The sequence below is a fragment of the Podarcis raffonei genome, chromosome 6 (genome assembly GCF_027172205.1).
Source record: "Podarcis raffonei isolate rPodRaf1 chromosome 6, rPodRaf1.pri, whole genome shotgun sequence".
Lineage (NCBI taxonomy): Eukaryota > Metazoa > Chordata > Lepidosauria > Squamata > Lacertidae > Podarcis > Podarcis raffonei.
Window position 1 is genome coordinate 2,892,089 of NC_070607.1, and position 19,196 is coordinate 2,911,284.

The window sequence follows — 19,196 nt, forward strand, 5'->3', positions numbered from 1 at the left end:
CTCTATATTCTTTCAACTCAAGTCTACCACTGGAAAACCCAGTGAAAACTAGTGGAAAGAATTTGACAGCACTTTAGAAACTAAAAAATGGTATAAATGACAAATGTGATTTTAAAAAATTCAAGAATTTAATTAAACAAGAGATTCAAATCAGGTTTGAGATTGAAGTTATGACATGGTATCAGTATTTGCAGAGGTGTCTTTTTCAAAAGTGCGTAATTAACTCCAAATTAAGTGAGCCCTTACAGGATCTGAGACTCTCACAGTTAAACAGTGCACACATTTTAAACATATTCCTTCTCATCGCTACAAAACTTTAGGATTTAATTCATGGGCTAGAGATATGCAGAAATGGACTCAAGATGCAGGTTCCACTTTAACTTCTACATATCTGATTTGCTATGATTTATTATATTTCCATGCCATTTACAAACAATAAATAACAGTGACATGGCAGAACATTATAGGTAAAGGTAAAGGGACCCCTGACCATTAGGTCCAGTCGTGGCCGACTCTGGGGTTGCGGCGCTCATCTTGCTTTACTGGCCGAGAGAGCCGGTGTACAGCTTCCGGGTCATGTGGCCAGCATGACTAAGCCGCTTCTGGCGAACCAGAGCAACGCACGGAAACGCTGTTTACCTTCCCGCCGGAGCGGGACCTATTTATCTACTTGCACTTTGACGTGCTTTTGAACTGCTAGGTTGGCAGGAGCAGGGACTGAGCAACGGGAGCTCACCCCGTTACGGGATTTGAACCGCTGACCTTCTGATCGGCAAGTCCTAGGCTCTGTGGTTTAACCCACAGCGCCACCCGCGTCCCTGGCAGAACATTATAGAATATAACAAATACAGCATAAATCATATAGAAAATTAACAAATCATCAGTGAAACAATTACAATCTATAAAACACTGTTAACAAAGCTACAATTAAACAACACGCTAAACATCACAATTAAAGCAAAAGTCATATTATATGATTAACTAATCAATACAGCATTTATTATTTATAAAACAAAATAGGAACCAAAAGATAAACTATGCACTCTTAGGTTCATACACACATTCTCCCCACCCCAATAACTCATAATCTTTCACTCTGTTCAGCTCGTTACACATATACATAGTGGCCATAGCAGCAATTCCCTTCTGAAGGTTCCTCGGCCTGGAAGTGGGGAAGCACAGGTGAAACCAACCACCCCCTGATGGCAAACAGTCTTTCACCGCTCACAGATCTTCCTCTGGTAGGGTCCTAGGGCTTTAAAGAGCTTCGAGGAAGATAGAGCTATATATAGCTTTTATCTGGTCATTATTGCTGCTTAGAATCATAGAATTGTAGATCTGAAGGGACCCTGAGGGTCATCTAGTCCAACCCCCTGCAATGCAGGAATCTCAACTCAAGCATCCATGGTTCTTTCCTAATATTAAGGAACGCGCATTCAAAAGCTCTGACAGGTAGCATGATGCACCAACTAAACTTCACATTATATAAATTAGTACTTGTAATTATAATTATAATGAAAAATAGATTAGAAAGATTAGAAAAACAGTATTCTATCTTAGGCTGGAGTCATTGTGGTAATAATAATAATAATAATAATAATAATAATAATAATAATAATAATTTTTATTTATACCCCGCCCTCCCCAGCCAAGGCCGGGCTCAGAGTGGCTTACAAGCAATAATAAAAACAAATTGAATGATTACAACTTAAAAACAACATTAAAATACAACATTAAAATATGGAAACATTAAAACATTAAAATGTAGCCTCATCGCAGGAGGAGAAGGAAAAGAAAAAAGAAAGAGAGGGAGGGAATCAAATTGGCTCCAAGCCAAAGGCCAGGCGGAACAACTCTGTCTTACAGGCCCTGCGGAAAGAAATCAGATCCTGCAGGGCCCTGGTCTCATGAGGCAGAGCGTTCCACCAGGCCGGGGCCAGTGCTGAAAAGGCCCTGGCTCTGGTTGAGGCCAATCTAACTTCCTTAGGGCCTGGGACCACTAGGGTGTTGCTATTTATGGACCTTGAGGCTCTCCGTGGGGCATACCGGGAGAGGCGGTCCCATAGGTACGAGGGTCCTAGGCCATATATGGCTTTAAAGGTCAAAACCAGCACCTTAAACCTGATCCTGTACTCCACCGGGAGCCAGTGCAGCTTGAAAAGCACTGGGTGAATATGCTCCCATGGCAGAGACCCCGTGAGGAGCCTCGCTGCAGCATTCTGCACCCGCTGGAGTTTCTGGGACAGCTTCAAGGGCAGCCCCGCTTAGAGCGAATTACAGTAGTCAAGCCTGGAGATGACCGTTGCATGGATCACTGTGGCCAGGTCGGGGCGGGAAAGATAAGGGACCAACTGCTGGATGCGGCGAAGGTGGAAAAATGTCGCCTTGGCTGTTGCTGTAACTTGCGCCTCCATGGAAAGGGAGGCGTCAAGGATTACACCCAAACTCTTAACGGAAGGCAATGGCACTAACTGGGCTCCCGCAAGAGAAGGGAGTTAGTCCTTCATCCCCATGCCATCCCGACCCAGCCATAGGGCCTCTGTCTTCGAAGGATTTAATTTCAATTGGCTCCCACGAAACCATCCAGCCACAGCTTCCAAGTATCTGGTCAGTGTGTTCGGGGCCGAGTTGGTGTGGCCATCCATCAGCAGATAGAGCTGAGTGTCATCAGCATATTGGTGACAGCCCAGCCCAAAGCTCCGGATAATCTGGGCAAGGGGGCGCATAAAGATCTTTAAAAGCATCGGGGAGAGAATTGCGCCCTGCGGCACTCCACACACCAAGGAATGGTGCGACGACATTTCCCTCCCTAGTGCCACCCTCTGTCCCCGACCAGAGATAAAAGAGCACAGCCAGTTACAGGCTATACCCTGTATCCCCACGTCTGATCAGAAGATCATGATCGACCATGTCAAAGGCTGCTGACAAATCTAAAAGGATCAGCAGTCCTGACCCGCCTCGATCCAGTTGTCTACGGAGATCATCTGTGAGGGCAACTAGAGCCGTCTCCATCCCAAAACCAGGACGGAAACCGGACTGAAATGGATCTAAAGCTGATGTTTCCTCCAGAAACCTACCAAGCTGTTCAGCAACAGCTCTCTCAATTACCTTACCCAGGTATGGAAGATTTGAAACTGGGCGGTAATTGGATAGGTCTAAAGGATCTAGTGAAGTTTTCTTTAAGAGCGGACACACCACTGCTTCCTTCAGTTCCCCTGGGAATGTCCCCTGCCAAGGGACAAATTGATAATTTCAACCAGGGGGGTCCGCGCAACATCTGGACACTCCCTAATCAGCCAAGATGGGCACGGATCAAGGAGGCAGGTGGTGGGCCTACCAACTTGGAGGAATCTATCCACATCAGCAGGGAGTATCTGATCGAAATGGTCCAGCACTGGACCTGAAGTCAGTCGAGTAATGTGGGCTCATGGGGGTGGGGAATAGATAGATAGTGTGTGGAAATTAGTAAAATAACTGGCTTGATCCTTAGATCCAAAGCACAGGCTAAACACCCTCTCCAGCAAGTGAGAGCTCCCAGCAGAGTTTAAAAACACAATCATGTAGCACAGTGAAGCATGAAGAGTATAGGTTGTTAGACTCTTTAAATATTCTGTTTAGTTCACTTACAGAGCTTCTCCTCTCTACTCCTCTCTGTCCCTCTCGTAAAGAACAAACCACACTGTTAGTAAATTTAAATGCTTTACTTACAAACTCCAAAGGTCAAACTCATGCATTATTCCATGCAGCAGCATGTCCCAAATATGCACATGTTTTTCTGCTTCATCCTTTTTATTTTCCATTCTATTTCTTGGTTTATTATCATGGAATATTGTGTTTGTAATCTTTATTGTTTGTTTTACCAAATCTTTTCCAGGTTTTTTAACCAACTCTTTTAAAATCAATTCTTCCAATACTTCTGGTTTTTTTGTTTTCTCTAAACCTTTTCTGGTGAATATTTTGTTGGATTAAAAAAACCTGCCATTACTGCTTTACTGACATCCCAAACCGACATCCCAAACTACTCTCTCTCTCTCTCTCTCTCTCTCTCTCTCTCTCTCTCTCTCTCTCTCTCTCTCTCTGCAGCTGTCTGCCGCTACCCCTTGGGCATGTCAGGTGGGCACATCCCTGATGAGGACATTACTGCTTCTAGTCAATGGTCTGAATCCACAGCAGCTAAGTATGGAAGGTAAGAGAGAGATGAGCCTGGGTCTCTCACAAACCCAAAACATATGAGCCTGAGAGCCTCAGTTCACATCCCCCAGTCGTTCCCATGCCTCACTGGCTGTGCTTTTGCATCCTCCCCTACTCCAAAAGTGATCGGCTCCTCTTAGGTTAAGCAGTCTGAGGGCACCCAAAAAGGTGAAACTGCCTCTGCATGCATCCTCAGAGGAGCCCATGGTCTACTATTGGCACCCTTATTGTACCAGGGCTCAGCCCCAGAACCTGTGCTAACGTTCACACATTGAATATTACCAGCAGTAACAGAGCAGAATGAACAGGTTCCTGCTGGATTGTTCATGGTGTCCTTTGCTTATCACTGATGCAACCAACTGCGGCTCATGAGATGGTTTGCTGGATGCTGCCAACATCCACTGCCGAGCACCACTGAATGGGGCATGTGAGGTGGTAGAGAATGCATGAGGGCTTTTAATTCAACACTGTGTGGGTGCACAGCTACGGAATGACTAGCAGTGCTCAGTGCCAGCAGAGGCCATGATGTTAACCCTGCTGGCCAGGCCGGCCCAAGACATTTTGGCACCTTAGGCAAGCCACAAAATGGCACCTGCCCCACCAGGGATAAAGTGGGGAGTGAAGCTTTACATCAGGGAAAAGGAGGAGGTGAAGATCTACATGTGATATGTTCCTTGGAGGCCAGATCTGCTGCCTTTGTGGATCCTACCACCTGTGGCATTTGCCTCAACTTGCCTCATTTAGTTACGATGGTCTATCACCACTGATACATCACCACCATGAATACACATAAGCCCCTTTTAAGCCATCTGAGCCTCTCCACATCTTGCAGCAGCTAACTCCATATGATCATTGAATGTGATGTGAAGAGTTCCTTGTTTTACCTCCCACGAGTTCTTTCATGTGAGAGGGAGAAAACCATTATCACTATCCAAATTTTGTCCATCTGCCATAGCCAGCTTCCAGCCTATCCCTTTGTCACAGGCAGAGCTGCCATGCTCTTGTCCTCCATTCCATCCCTGAGGTCAGCCCAACCCAGCTTCTCCAGTCCTGGCTCTGCCCTGTTGCCACCTGCGTGGCACATCTATAGTGGCAAGTAGGGAAGGCACAGGTGCTAAGGTGGTGAAAGCAGGAAGCTGAATGGGAATGGAGAAACTGGACTAGTGGCTGAGAGGGCCAGAGCCAGATAAGGGAGTCACAGGAAGGAGACGAATGAAAGAATGAGGCAGAACCACCATGGGAAGTGAAAGGCCAAGATGGGCATTGACCACAAATGAGTGGGTGACGCCAGTCAGGTCCACTTTCTGCTTTTCTCTAGGCTAGGCTCAGAAGAAGGGGACGGTGCATGGTGCCCTGAGATCCCCGTGGAACCAGATGACCTCAAGGAGTTCCTGGAGATTGATTTACATGCCCTGCACTTCATCACCCTAGTCGGGACCCAGGGCCGTCATGCAGGAGGTCACGGCAATGAATTTGCACCAATGTACAAAATTAATTACAGCCGGGATGGCACCCGCTGGATATCTTGGCGGAACAGGCATGGAAAGCAGGTAAAGCAGTAGGGAGGGGGTGAAATAATAATAATAATAATAATAATAATAATAATAATAATAATAATTGTTGTTGTTGTTGACTATAGAGAGTCTGTGGCAAATAAAAACCAACAGCACAGCCAGGGCTTAGCCACACTTATCTTTTGCCCCACCCTTCCAGGTCTGTGTTTCAAAGCTCTGTGTTTGGAGCAAACAGCAATTCAGACTTTCCACATATTGCTGTTTGCTCTGACTGAGCTTTAAAGAGCGGGTTTTTGCAGTAAAAGCTCTGGAGCAAAAAAAAAAAAAAAAGTGTTCGGACACGGACATTTGAAGTGTGGACCATGCTTGGAAAGAGCAGAGGAAAGGCAAGTGTGGAGATGCCCTCAGTAATGCTGTGGTAAGTTCTGAAGCCCAGGAGCTCATGAAGACGACCCCATAAAGATTCCAAAAATGCAGGCAACTTTGTTGAATTATACACAGACAGACAGACAGACATGTGTATGCATGCCTCAAAGTGCACCACACATAAAAAAGGTAAAGGTGAAGGACCCCTGGACAGTTAAGTCCAGTCAAAGACAACTATGGGGTTGCGGTGCTTATCTTGATTTCAGGTCGAGGGAGCTGGTGTTTGCCCACAGACAGCTTTCTGGGTCATGCGGCCAGCAGGACTCAACTGCTACTGGTGCAATGGAACACTGTGACAGAAACCAGAGTGCACGGAAATGCTGTTTACCTTCCTGCCACATTTTGGTCCTCAGAACTAAGTCAAGGACCAAAGAATTCCCTGAACTGAACAAGATTTCAGCTGAATTTTGATGCTACCAAGAATCCATGTTTTGGGTGAAGATGCAGAATGTACATAAATTGCCAATGTTCTCTAGGAGTTGGATAGGCCATGCTACTAAAGAGCAAATACGCAACCAGTTTAAACACCTGATTAAACTTATAGCAGAACTGAGTTGACCTAAATAGAAAAATCTTATATATTCAGTTGCTAGAGGGCACCATCAGAATAATAGCTACACAAATTTCAAGGAGAACTGTGGTACAATTACTGTGGCTGCAACACTTCCCTGCCTGCCTGCCGCCCAGCAGCCTTGTTCTTGGTCATTTTGTGCCCCTTCCCCCCTCAGGTGCTTGATGGAAACACCAATCCATACGATATTGTCCTGAAGGACTTGGAGCCACCCATCATTGGTCGATTCATCCGCTTTATTCCTGTGACTGACCATTCCACGAATGTCTGCCTCAGGGTGGAGCTGTATGGTTGTGTCTGGCTAGGTAAGTACAGCAGTTCATTGGAACTATGACCTATCAGGGTGACTTACACTGCAGGCAAATATAATTTTTGTAGAGCAGTGAGGCTATTCTGGAAGCTTCATCACTGTGTTCCATCCAAATGTACCTTTTTTGTCCAAAGTTGAGCTCTTGTGGGAAACGGGGCAGTAGTTCTGCGAGGTTGAAGCAGAAGATAACTGTGCATAGTGTTGATTGGCTAGCCTCTGTTATGTCACCAAGGATTCTTCTCTCTCTCCCCCCCCCCCTCCTATTTTTGAAAATAAAACTGCTAATGAACAGGTAAATCAATGTGGTGCTTTAAAGGAAAAATAACATATTTGGCTAACCCACCATACAATGGCAGTGATCTAGACAAATGTGTCCATAATTAGTGTCTGCACCCAACTGTTCTGGGATTTTTCCTTTGCAACAGATGTATCCCATCCACAACATGGACAAATGGCTTGCCAGATTCTTAAAAAGAAAAGAAAAAGTTTTCAAATTATTATGGAACCACAGAGGCAAGTGAACAATAACAAAAAAATCAATAATATATTGAACTCAATGCAGGGCATACAAAATCTAAAAACATTAAATAATAACACCCAGTTTGAAATAATAACAACCATACTTCACTCAATGGCATGGGGAGAGAAACCTGCACATCTGAAACAAAACTGTATGAAATAAAATCCTACCAAACTGAATAGAAATGAGCAGGATCTTCCTGTCCATTAGAGACCTATGACTTAGGTTTTATTTTTTATGCAATAACTAAATTCCAGAGATTATTTTTACCATAAGGATATAGACACATATTTAAATGATTGTCACTCTTGTGCTATAGAGATGCTGGCAGCTGCCAGAACCCAAAAGTTCTTTTGGCAAAACATCTTCATGGATATCTGTCTACACATTTAGTAGGAATAACTGTGGATAAATTTGAATATGTGTTTTAATAATCTTTAATATTGCCTAATAAATTTCATCCCAGAATAAAGCAACCTGTGAGTATTCCTACAAGACATGGAGGGGAAAGTCCCTTTAGTTCCACAACCAGTTTCTTAGATTAAAAAATAGTTTTGAAACTGAGCTGCTGAGATGCAAACTTGCAGAAAAACTCTCATTCACGGCTGTACTTGGCTGGATTATGGCTGTTCTTGGTCACAGATTGTGGCCATTTTTGTTCGCATTACTCTGAAATGAGAGCAGCAAAGAGGAAACTAGAGAGGGAAAGTGGGGGCAAGTGTGGAACTGGTCAGGGAAAAATGTCTCAACTGGCAGCATATTCCTTTGCACAGTGATACGTCTAATTTACTTATGTGTATCACTTTCAAATGTATAATGTTTCCTGGAACTTTAAAAATTCATAGAAATCCAGTGGTTTAGAAAAGTGTCCAGTGAAGTGCAGAAATAACTCACAGGAAGAGGACAATTTAAGTGACAGAAAGCAAAATCTGCTGTTCCCAAACTGATTGAAGATTTAATGCTTGAAGGAAAAAAGCATTCAGTTTAATTTAAAGGGCTAGAATGGGTAACTTTATGTATTTATTTTTTGTTCTTAATTTCATTTACTACTTTTTAATTGTATCATAATACTTGATTAGAACTACTTATTAATAATGTTATAGTTATAAAATAGGAAAGCAAAGATAGAATTGTCTTTGAAATGATAAATACAGTACAGCATTTCTAAAGCTCATTTGAGCCTTTGAAGTGCTTGGTATCCATTATTCTGCAATCTGAAAGCAACCCTGTTTCCCCCCCTGTATATTCCCTGTACATGTTGGGGGGGGTAGAATTACAGAGAGAGAATACACAATCACCCCTTAATAGTACACAGAAACATGCCCCCCCCCAATCTCTGAGCAGTGAGAGATTCCAGGGGTTCCAGGTGTTTACTCAGAGTTCATGTTTCCTTTTGGAAATGAGGAACAGTGGAGACTATGGGGTCTTCAGGATATATGGTTTATTTTCACACATAAACAACCTGAGCCTAAGATGGAGGGGCTCACAGCTTTAAAACACCAAAAGGATCTTGTTTCTTGCATAGTTGCAGCCTTGGATTCAAACAGAAATCAAACATTGCTCTGACTCTCCCCAACATTTGCTCCAATTCAGCGGTAAAACACGGGGTTTCCCAGGGAAAGTGCTGGGGCAAAACAACAAACAAACAAAAACAAACAACTCTGTTCAGACATTGAGCTTTAAAACCTGGACCTGTGCCTAGAAAGCACAGCATAAAAGGAAGTCTGGATGAGGCCTTAGTTGCTAGCTCCCAGTTCCTTATTTGCACAAAGGTTTAGAACAGAGATTTATTGTGAATTTTGAAGGGGACACTCCTTCAATCATGCAGTTATACTATATGGACTAGATATTTATAACTTATTTTGAGGTGCAGGGGTATATTAACTGTAGTTCCTGATCAGGCTTACTGATTGAGATCTGTTTCAAACTTTTGTGCAAATAAGGAGCTAGGAACTTTATCAGGGGTAAAGAAATATGTGTCAAGTTTTGTGCCGTGAGGTCCTATTTTCAACCCCTTTCCCAGACTAGTTTACACTGTTAGAAACTCTGCCCTTCTTGCAGCTTAAAGGCACCACAGAGGAGCAATTAATTAGGATCACAGGAAGTACTTTCTTTGAAACAATTAAGCTCTGCAGTATTATCTTATTTTAGCTTCAAAGAGGTCAGAGTCCTTAGAACATAAGAGTACAGTGGTACCTAGCAAGATGAATGCCTCGCAAGACGGAAAACTCACAAGAAGAAAGAGTTTTCCGTTTTTCGAGGTGCTTCGCCAGATGAATTTCCCTATGGGCTTCCTTCGCAAGACGAAAGCCCATAGGGAAATCTCCGGGGACAGTGGGGAAGCGCAGCGCGTCTTCCCCACTGTCCTCGGACCTCCTCCGAAGGCTGGCGGTGGGGCGGAGAGCCCTTCTCCCCGCGCCAGCCTTCGGATGGCTGTTCTGAAGGCTGGCGGTGGACCGCCAGCCTTCAGAACAGGTCCAGGGACAGAGGAGAAGCGCAACGCGCTTTCCCCTCTGTTCCCGGACCTGTCCTGAAGACTTGCGGTGGGAGGAGGGTTTTCCTTCCCACCGCCAACATTCAGAATGCTGTTCTTAATGTTGGTGGTGGGGAGGAAAAACCCTCCTCCCACCGCAAGCCCCGGGAACAGAGGAGAAGCGCTGCACGCCTTCCCCTCTGTTCCCGGACCTGTCCTGAAGACTTGCGGTGGGAGGAGGGTTTTCCTTCCCACTGCCAACATTCAGAATGCTGTTCTGAATGTTGGCGGTGGGGAGGAAAGCCCTTCTCCTCACCGCAAGCCCCGCAAGCTCCGGGAACAGAGGAGAAGCGCAGCGCGCCTTCCCCTCTGTTCCCGGACCTGTCCTGAAGGCTTGCGGTGGGGAGAAAAGCCCTTCTCCGCACCGCCAGCCCGGCAAGCGGTTTCCATAGGAACACATTAATTGATTTTCAATGCATTCCTATGGGAAACCGTGCTTCGCAAGACAAAAAACTCGCAAGAATAAAAAACTCGCAGAACGAATTAATTTCGTCTTGCGAGGTACCACTGTACCTGAACTGCAGGAAGGCGTGGTTCAGAGGGCTGGAGTTTATTGCACATTTATTCTGATTTGTTGGCACAAAGTGTTATCCCACACTTTCAAGGGCATTTCCCCATCATTTTCCTTTCCACAAAAACTCGTTTTTTAAAAATCTCCACGCCACTTAGAGATTTTTGAAATATCACATGGTGAGTAAGTGCTTTTTTTAAAAAAAGCAACTTTGTTTCTCAAACGTGCCAAATCCACTACCTGCACAACCTAAATTTGCAGGTGTGTGAATGATTCCACTTGGAAGCAGCCTAGACCTCAGCCAGTGTTTCTTCCCATTTAGCTTAGTCTGTTCCCAGCCTCCAGGCTCTGTGTTTGTGGACTTCTTTCCAGACCGATGTTCTTACTAGCAGCAGCAGCCGTGCAAGAGTAACCCCTGTTCCATCCCTTTACAGATGGGCTGGTTTCATACAGTGCTCCTGCAGGGCAGCAGTTGGCTCTACCTGGTGGCACCGTGATTTACCTGAACGATTCAATCTATGACGGGTACAGGTGGGTTCCTGAGTATCACGCAACTGGGAAAGGTTCTTTTTTTTAAGATATTTATTAAAATTTTCAAAATTAATACAGTAAGAATATAAAAAGTCAAAAAGAAAAAGGGGAAAAAATACGAAAAAACAGAAAAAAGATACATAAAAATTAAAAACACATTAAGTTCACCAAAATTTACTTTCATTGACATATTTTCCCGACCTCCTCATACCTCCCCTTTTTGTATTCCAATTCAAATTATTGATTCAGCAAATCCTTAACCATAATTCTTAACCTAATAAATTAACATGTTATTATTTTACTTTTACTCTTTCATCCATTTCCTCAATTTATTTTTGCTAACCTTATTTTCCTTTAATTTAGTTCATTTTTAAAAAAAAACAAATTTACCTTATCCAAACTTAAACATCAATACTTATACATCAATACATATTCTTAAAACATTCTTTCTAAAGTCGACCCAAATTCCCTTCCACAAATTTCCCAAATTTCATAAACATTACAAAAACAAAAATAAAAGCAAAACACATTATACTTATGTACCCTTTGGATTCCCAAACCCCACCCCACCCTTTCCCGGTTCCAGTCCCCAACAAATGTCCATCAGTCTTAATCTAATATTTAGCCTGGAGATCTCACATCCGAGGCTCTTAATTCTCTCTCAATTCCTCTCTGCTGGTTTTTTTGATAGTCCTTAAAATTAAACACCAACTCTTGGAGAAGCTCTGGCCCTTCAGGATCCATGTTTCTTTCAACCAGTCCTCCATACTTAAAGGTGGAACCCAAATCTTGTTTCTTACTCCTTTCAAGTCCAAATGTCCCCAAGGCTCCAACCTCCACCTTGAGCAAATTTATAATCCTTAGGTCTTCGGATCTCCACATAAGGAGATCTTTCCTTTCTTCAATCTCCAATTCAGGCCAGATTTTCCACATCAAATTCTTATTTTCCTTCATTACCATCATGTCAGGCCTCAAGTCCTCCTTCATCATCTGCAGCTCTTCAGGGACAACATATGTCTCCTTCTCCAAATTCTCAAAGTTGTCAAGTTTCTCTTTCTGTTCAGTTGAATAAACTTCCAGATTCAACTCCTTATCAGTTTCAATGATATTGTTTACAGTTGAGTCCAGAGTTGTAACATTTATAGCCAAAACATCAATTTGGCCTTGCAACTTTCCCAAGAGAACAAAGACTCTGTCCAATTCAGCCTGAATTCTCCCTTCTCCAGCCATTCTTGTAATGTCCCCAAATCCCCCTCTAGAGGGATTTTGGTTTCTTAGTGTTCATTCCAATCCAAGTCCAAAAATCCAGCTAGTTTGTATCAGTTCTTCCTTGTTTTCAACAAATTATAACAAAAATTGTAACATATATAACCAGCAGAAGCAACAGAAACAAAGTTCTCTTTTTCCGTTTTGACAGCTACTTTGACAGCTGTCAAACTCTTTAGTACCTCATCGACAGGCTCTCTCGCGGAACACTCCCGGATCCGGGAGGGTGGCACTTCGGTTCCCAAAATTAGCTCTTTATCCTCCAGCAAAATTTCTTATACTGCCAAATCGTGAAATTAAAGTCTTTTACCAAAGAAGGAAAGAAGAAAAGGTTCTCTCGACCTTAGTTAGCAGGTCTTTGCTTTAACTTGTTTACAAGACGGGGAGGCAGACTTCCTTTTTACACCTTCCCCGATCGTGCCTAATTCTTAAAAGCAAAATTTTCTTTACAGTACCAATTTCCGTAGTACTCACGGGTTGTTACTTTTAGAGTCCAATTGTTCAAAAGAAGAAGTCAGCGCTCTCCGACCATGGCAATGCGGCTTCACTCTGCAGGAGAAGCAGTCGACTCTCCGCACCGCGCCGCTCACCCCGTCCCCCGTTCCGAAGCCTTTAAAAAGGCTCCTTCGCAGGTCGGGGGGGGGCGCAAATGGTACCCGCCGAGTCACCAGGTTCACAGGCTTCACCGCCTGTGATTTTTATGGGTCCCCGTGTCGCCGCAGTGGCAAGACCCGATCCTGCGGAGCCGATTCCCTCCGGAGCTCAGAGGGAATCCGCCATTAGTCGATGGCGCTAACCCGGAAGTCCCTCAACTGGGAAAGGTTCATGAAGGGTGGAAGGGAGAGAGGAAAGCCTTCAGCCAAGTTAATATTTCAGAGTGAAGGGAGCAGGCAGTCTCATTGAGTTAAGAAACATAACAATAGTTTCATATTTAAAGATAATTTGTGAAGAGTAACCAGTGCCTTTTTTCTAGAAAAATAGGTGCTGATACTCACCATAAAGTTGTTACAGTAAGTGTCACATTTTTTAACAATAAAAAAGAGGTTCCGGTACTGCGTTCCCTTGAGTACCCCCTGGCAAAAAAGCACAGAGTGTAACTCTTTTTTTTAATAATTTTCAGTGCTCCATCCAGTTTCTTCCTTGTGGTGTACTTTATCGTTTAAAGTGCATGTGTGCATCCAGTGCAACAACCTGCCCCCAAGTTTTGGATCCAACCTAAACCAGTGGCACAAACTAAGTCAAAAGTGATTATTTTTCAAGAATCTACTCTATTTTCCTGCTATTTGGGGAATTTGAACATAAGAACAACTCTGCTGCTTCAGACCAGTGGCCGATTTAGTCCAGCAGCCCTTTCTCCCAGCGCACAGCCATTCAAATAGCCCTCAGAAGGTTGTCAGTAATAAAATGAGATAATATCTATAAAATTTACGCCAGCCATCTCTTTCTGTACCTTTATACTTTCTCATGGTCACACGACAACCCAGCCAGATGGGCAGGGTATATATGTATGTATGTATGTATGTATGTATGTATGTATGTATATATGTATGTATGTATAAACAAACAAACAAGCAAACAAACTTATAATTATCCTCATCCTCTAAGAGACAGAATTAATGCTCATTTTTCATGTGATAAATTTCTTGTGCGATGTCTACCCATCACATTTTTGTGGAGCAAATGACCTTTCTGCAAAATTAATTGTTTCATTAGATTTTACTATGGTATTTGAACAGATAAACAGCAAAGCCTTAATGGCATGCAGGCCACTTTGTCTCATGTGACTTGCCTGAATGAATTTGGGATTCCCATGTGGACAAATTCACAAGTGGCTGTATCAAAGACCACAAGCACTTTCTAGAACTGAAGGAACTTTTCCAGTAAGTTTTCTTTTTCCTGTATGGGGGACTATTCCACAAAGCAAGTTATCACATGGAAATGACCTAGCAAAGACACCACAGCTCAGGGGTAGCCAACATGGTGCCCCCCAGATGGCCAGCATGACCAGGGATGATGGAAGTTGTAGTAGTCCATGACAGCTGGAGAGCACCAGGTTAGCTACCCCTACTGTAACTAGATTTCTAGAGAACTACAAGATTCCTTCCTTGTGTAACCTGGGACTTTTGGAGCTTCCTGGAAGCCCCCTGTGCCTCACAAAAACTCTTGTGATGATTTGGGGATAATCAGGGCATGCACAAAAATGCTTTACATTGCATCACAAGAGGAATTTACTGTATCAAAAACTAACATGAGAATTTGCCTATCCCCCGGGCTAAATTGGACTTCCAACTGAGTTTCCAGCTGCCAATTCCACAATTTGTCCATCCATTAAATGGTACAGGAGGCCACCATCTGTCTCCTTTGCCCTCCTGTTTGAGCCAGGACAATCTTGCTGATATTTAGAAGAAAAAGGTTGGGATTAACTGTGTTCTACCCCCCTCCCCCTCTTTTAACCTGCCACTCACTAGCATGACGGAAGGACTAGGCCAGCTGACAGACGGGGTTTCAGGCCTGGATGATTTTAGCCAAACCCACGAATACCATGTATGGCCTGGTTATGACTATGTTGGCTGGCGCAATGAGAGCACCAACGGCTATGTGGAAATTGTCTTCGAATTTGACCGGATCAGAAACTTCACCACCATGAAGGTTAGTTGCTAAATTCAATGCGGGCTCCCATGTTTTCTTTAGACTGGCAGCAGAGTGCAATTTATAGAAGGTGTGTAGGGATCCTTTTCCTGCCGCCCAACCCCACGTTTCAAACCTCAGGTCTGAAGGCTCCAGCTGGTGCAAAAAGGTTCAGCTTGACTGTTGACTGGGGCAGACCAGTGCTAACAGACAACTTGGATGCTCAAAAGCTTGCACTGGCTTCCTATATGCTGCAGGACCAAGTTCAAGATTCTCATATTAATTTACAAGCCCCTTATCTGCTTGGGTCCAGATGCCTAATCTCTTATATCCCACCCCAATCACTGAGGTCTTGTGGGACCCAGTTTTATGGGATTCATTTCCCGTTGAGGGCAGAGGCGTTGAGCTTCCAACACCTTCCAAAACCTTATTTATTCCAGTTGAAGTCTGATTTTATAGCTTTAACCTATTTTTACCTTTTCTGTATTCTGAGACTATGGTAGTTAAGTGATATATAAATGGTTTAAATAAATAAATAAATAAATAAACTTTTGGCCTACACACTTGAGTAACTATTATGATAAACAATTACACATGGGCCTTTGTTCTAAATATGTGTGCCAAAGTCCAAATCCCTTACCTTTAAAAAGGGGTCTGTGTATTCATTTGACCTGTGTTGATGATAGCCATTTTGAAATCTGACATGGCACATCTGGTTGGCAGGGAAGAGTGCAGACCCTGCGGTACAAAGGGATCCAAAACTCAGACGCCATCTTCTGGGGCTGCAATCCTGTGCAGGTCATGTTACCCGTACAAGTTCTCAGCCCCCCCCCAGCACTTCTTGGGGGCATGGTGCCTCAAAACATGTGTTTTGGGGCGCTACACAATATTTCTGCCCTGAAAAAAAGCACTTTTTCACGGTGAGAGTGTACTGAAATAATGTGAGCTCACAGTGGCCATTTGGGCTGCTGTCCTCTCATGATAAAAATCAGGATGCCCTGTTTTTTTCTGGGACAGTTGATGTGTTTAAGAGTGGCACTGGCAAAGGATAAACAGGTGTTATATTTTGTGCCTTATGCAGGAAATTCAAATGTTATCTTTCCCTTCCACTAACTGATATGGGACACAATCCACTGATACCTTATTCTACTGAAATTGATGAGAGCTTGGGTTGATTAAGAGCATAGGTTTCAAGCTGCATCCCATTCATTCCTGAGGGGCCTGTGCAGGAGAAATCAGGAGAAAAGAGCCTGGCTTTGCCTAGCACCTCAAGGGTGCAACCTGATGGATAGAATGGGTGGAACAAGTGGCAAAACAGTCAAGAAGAAAATAGTATGTGCGGGCACACACACTGTGATTCTGGACCTCAGTCCTGAAACTGAGACCCTAGAGAGCCTAAGAAGGCTAAAATTCTGAAGTTTTGTCATACATTAAGGTGTGGCCAGTGGCGTAGCGTGGGGGGTGCAGGGGGGGCCGGCCGCACCAGGCGCAACATCTGGGGGTTAGGGTTAGGGGGTGCAAATCCACGGGTTAGGGGGCACAAATCCACGGGTTAGGGGGCGCAAATTACTTGCCTTGCCCCGGGTGCTGACAACCCACGCTACGCCACTGGATGTGGCAACCAATTAATTGCTGAAGGAGGCATCTTATAGCTTGATTACTCAAAGGGAAGCTGCATTGAGGTCAGTGAAGCTTACTCCCAAATATATGTGCATAGGAGCAAAAGCTTAATGTGGCTGCCTTGCATGCAGTTACAGTGGGAGAGTATTATTACTTATTTATTTCATAACATTTATATAACACTTGATTGCTTCCCCTGTTAATTTTCTGTGTTTCGCTCTACTGTTTAATGTAGCAGGGCTTTCAAAAAATGTGGCAACCTTAGTTGGAGCATCTCATAGTCTCTGTGTGGGATCACGTCACTTCCTGTTCACCCATCTCATGTCTCCATTACACAGGTTCACTGCAACAATATGTTTGCCAAGGGAGTGAAGATTTTCAAGGAGGTGCAGTGCCACTTTCGCTCTGATGCAAATGAGTGGGAGCCTAACGCCATCTCCTCAGTGCTGGTGCTAGATGATGTGAACCCCAGTGCCCGCTTCGTCACAGTGCCCCTTCTCCATCACATGGCTAGTGCCATCAAATGCCAGTTCTACTTTGCAGACACCTGGATGATGTTCAGTGAGATCACCTTCCAGTCAGGTATGACACAGGGATGGGTGATGGAACTGTGTGTGTTTATGTGTATCCTAGTAAGTGAGAGATATTTTGGGAGGGAGCCAGGAATCCTTGTTCATCGCTAGAAGGCCTGATGTGCTATGAAAGTAGGTTTCATTTTCTCATATGTCTGGACACAGCATAGGCTGATGAACTGTATTTGTCATAATGATATACAAGATATGTGGACCTGTACAACACAGAAGACCTGCTCTGTACATGCAGCAAAATTGGTTCAGTGAACAGGATTGTGCCCTAGCCACTCCTGCCTCATAAGCCATGTAGGCATTTGCTCTAATGTCTAAAGTGTGCATAGGTGCATACACTTCATTGCACATAGATGTGACTAAGCCCAGGTCTATTTTTCCCAGGGAAGGATGCAGTCGATGGACCAGAAAGTCAGTTAGGAGTTCCTTTTACTAATTTGTAAACAGTGGCCTTTCCTGGAGAAGTCAGACTTAGACATGCTTATTCCTGTTCTTGCTACTGCCAGGTTGGACTACTTTAATTCACTTTACATGGGATTGCCCTTGGAGTCCAGAAACTGCTGCTGCCAGGTTGCTATCAGGAGCTGCGCAGACACAGCTGACTGTACCATGGGTGGCCAGCTAGTTTCTAGACTCAGTTCAAACTGTGTGAGAGCCTCCAGGTATCACTGCCTGTCCCTTGGGCATCTTCCTAGGCTGCAGCCTTTATTGGCCTTGCTGTGTCCCACCTCACCTGGTGTGTTTTTGCATGGCCAGAATGTGTCCATCCCTGAATTGTGATAATCTCTTCCTTGTCTTTGTGTGGTAAGTTGGGTTCAAGCCATACAAAATTTGGAGGTTTCTACACCCACCCACACCCCTCTCCAGCCAAGCGAAAGTCACATCTCTGCTCATGTTGTTGCCTTTGGCTGTGCCTGCCACTGGTATGCCACTGAGGGAATATGGCTGCTGGGCTGAAAAGGGCCCCCTGTGGTTTAGACCTTTAAAAAGCCCTAAGCAGCCTGGGACCTCAGGGTATCTACCTTCTTCCCATAGGAGCCTGGTCACAGAGTGAACTCCTAGAGGCTGAGGTCCCTTCAGACCCCCCACATTTGAGGGGACTGCCCCCCAAGTTGATGGGCTTTGCCATTCAAATGGTGTGCAGGTGCCGCATATTGTGATCAATTATGTGGGGCAGGGCTTACTTTCCCCCTCCCCCATATTTTATTCAAGTTGGCACCCCTGAGCCTGGTCTAAACTTTGCTTAGTCTCTGAGGCCTAGCCTCTTGTCCCTCTCACACTTTCCCTCCCATGTCTTTTTGCCCTGTTTTCAATTTGGTCCAGGGCTGGGTGTTCCCACTTGTGATTCTTGCCTCAGATTTTATCCCTGAAATCCCATGTTTTCCTGTTCTTTAGCCCTATAATCAATAGTCTGCTTCTTGTGTTCTCCCCAACTTCAGCTCTGCCCACCTATGGCAGTCAGATAATCAGAAAACCAGATAATCAGGGAACCAGATGCTCAGAAAGCTGGATAATCAGACTGTTGTGACGTGGGGTTTGTGATTTCAGCTCTCTTGACATAATATGCTGGAGACAGTTCTGTAGTAACACTTCTTTATTAAAGCAAACAAGACTGAGAACTGAGGAGGGGAGAACTACATTTATAGGGACAGGGAACTAGCTAGAAGGGATACATTTTGGAGGGAACAATATCAGGCAATCACAGTCCTGCCTTTTGGAGGAAACCAATAAGACAGAGGCTCCAAATACAGCAGCTTAAATGAACCAATAGTAGCTGTACCCTCTGGAACCAAAAGGCAGTTACTTTACCCTAATGCAAATACAGACAATAATAATACAGATATAAAATCCTTTGACTCAATACACAACACAGACAGTCATTTGACATACAAAAGAAGTGGGGACCCTTCCAATAAATATCATTTTATCACAAGTTTTACATGAGCAATAAACAGGGGAAATTAAAATAAATAAAACATGCTGAAAAAACC

At 44.1% G+C, this 19,196-nt stretch overlaps 1 protein-coding gene across 1 annotated transcript in view; it reads left to right on the forward strand.

The window, feature by feature from the left end:
• DDR2 (discoidin domain receptor tyrosine kinase 2) overlaps nucleotides 1-19,196 on the forward strand; it is a 58,535-nt gene that overhangs the window by 21,919 nt on the left and 17,420 nt on the right. Inside the window, exons 3-8 of the mRNA XM_053391175.1 lie at nucleotides 4,084-4,186; nucleotides 5,510-5,741; nucleotides 6,860-7,007; nucleotides 11,011-11,107; nucleotides 14,842-15,022; nucleotides 16,960-17,203. Of these exons, the coding sequence (XP_053247150.1) occupies nucleotides 4,084-4,186; nucleotides 5,510-5,741; nucleotides 6,860-7,007; nucleotides 11,011-11,107; nucleotides 14,842-15,022; nucleotides 16,960-17,203 (1,005 nt within the window). The remainder of the gene's footprint in view (nucleotides 1-4,083; nucleotides 4,187-5,509; nucleotides 5,742-6,859; nucleotides 7,008-11,010; nucleotides 11,108-14,841; nucleotides 15,023-16,959; nucleotides 17,204-19,196) is intronic.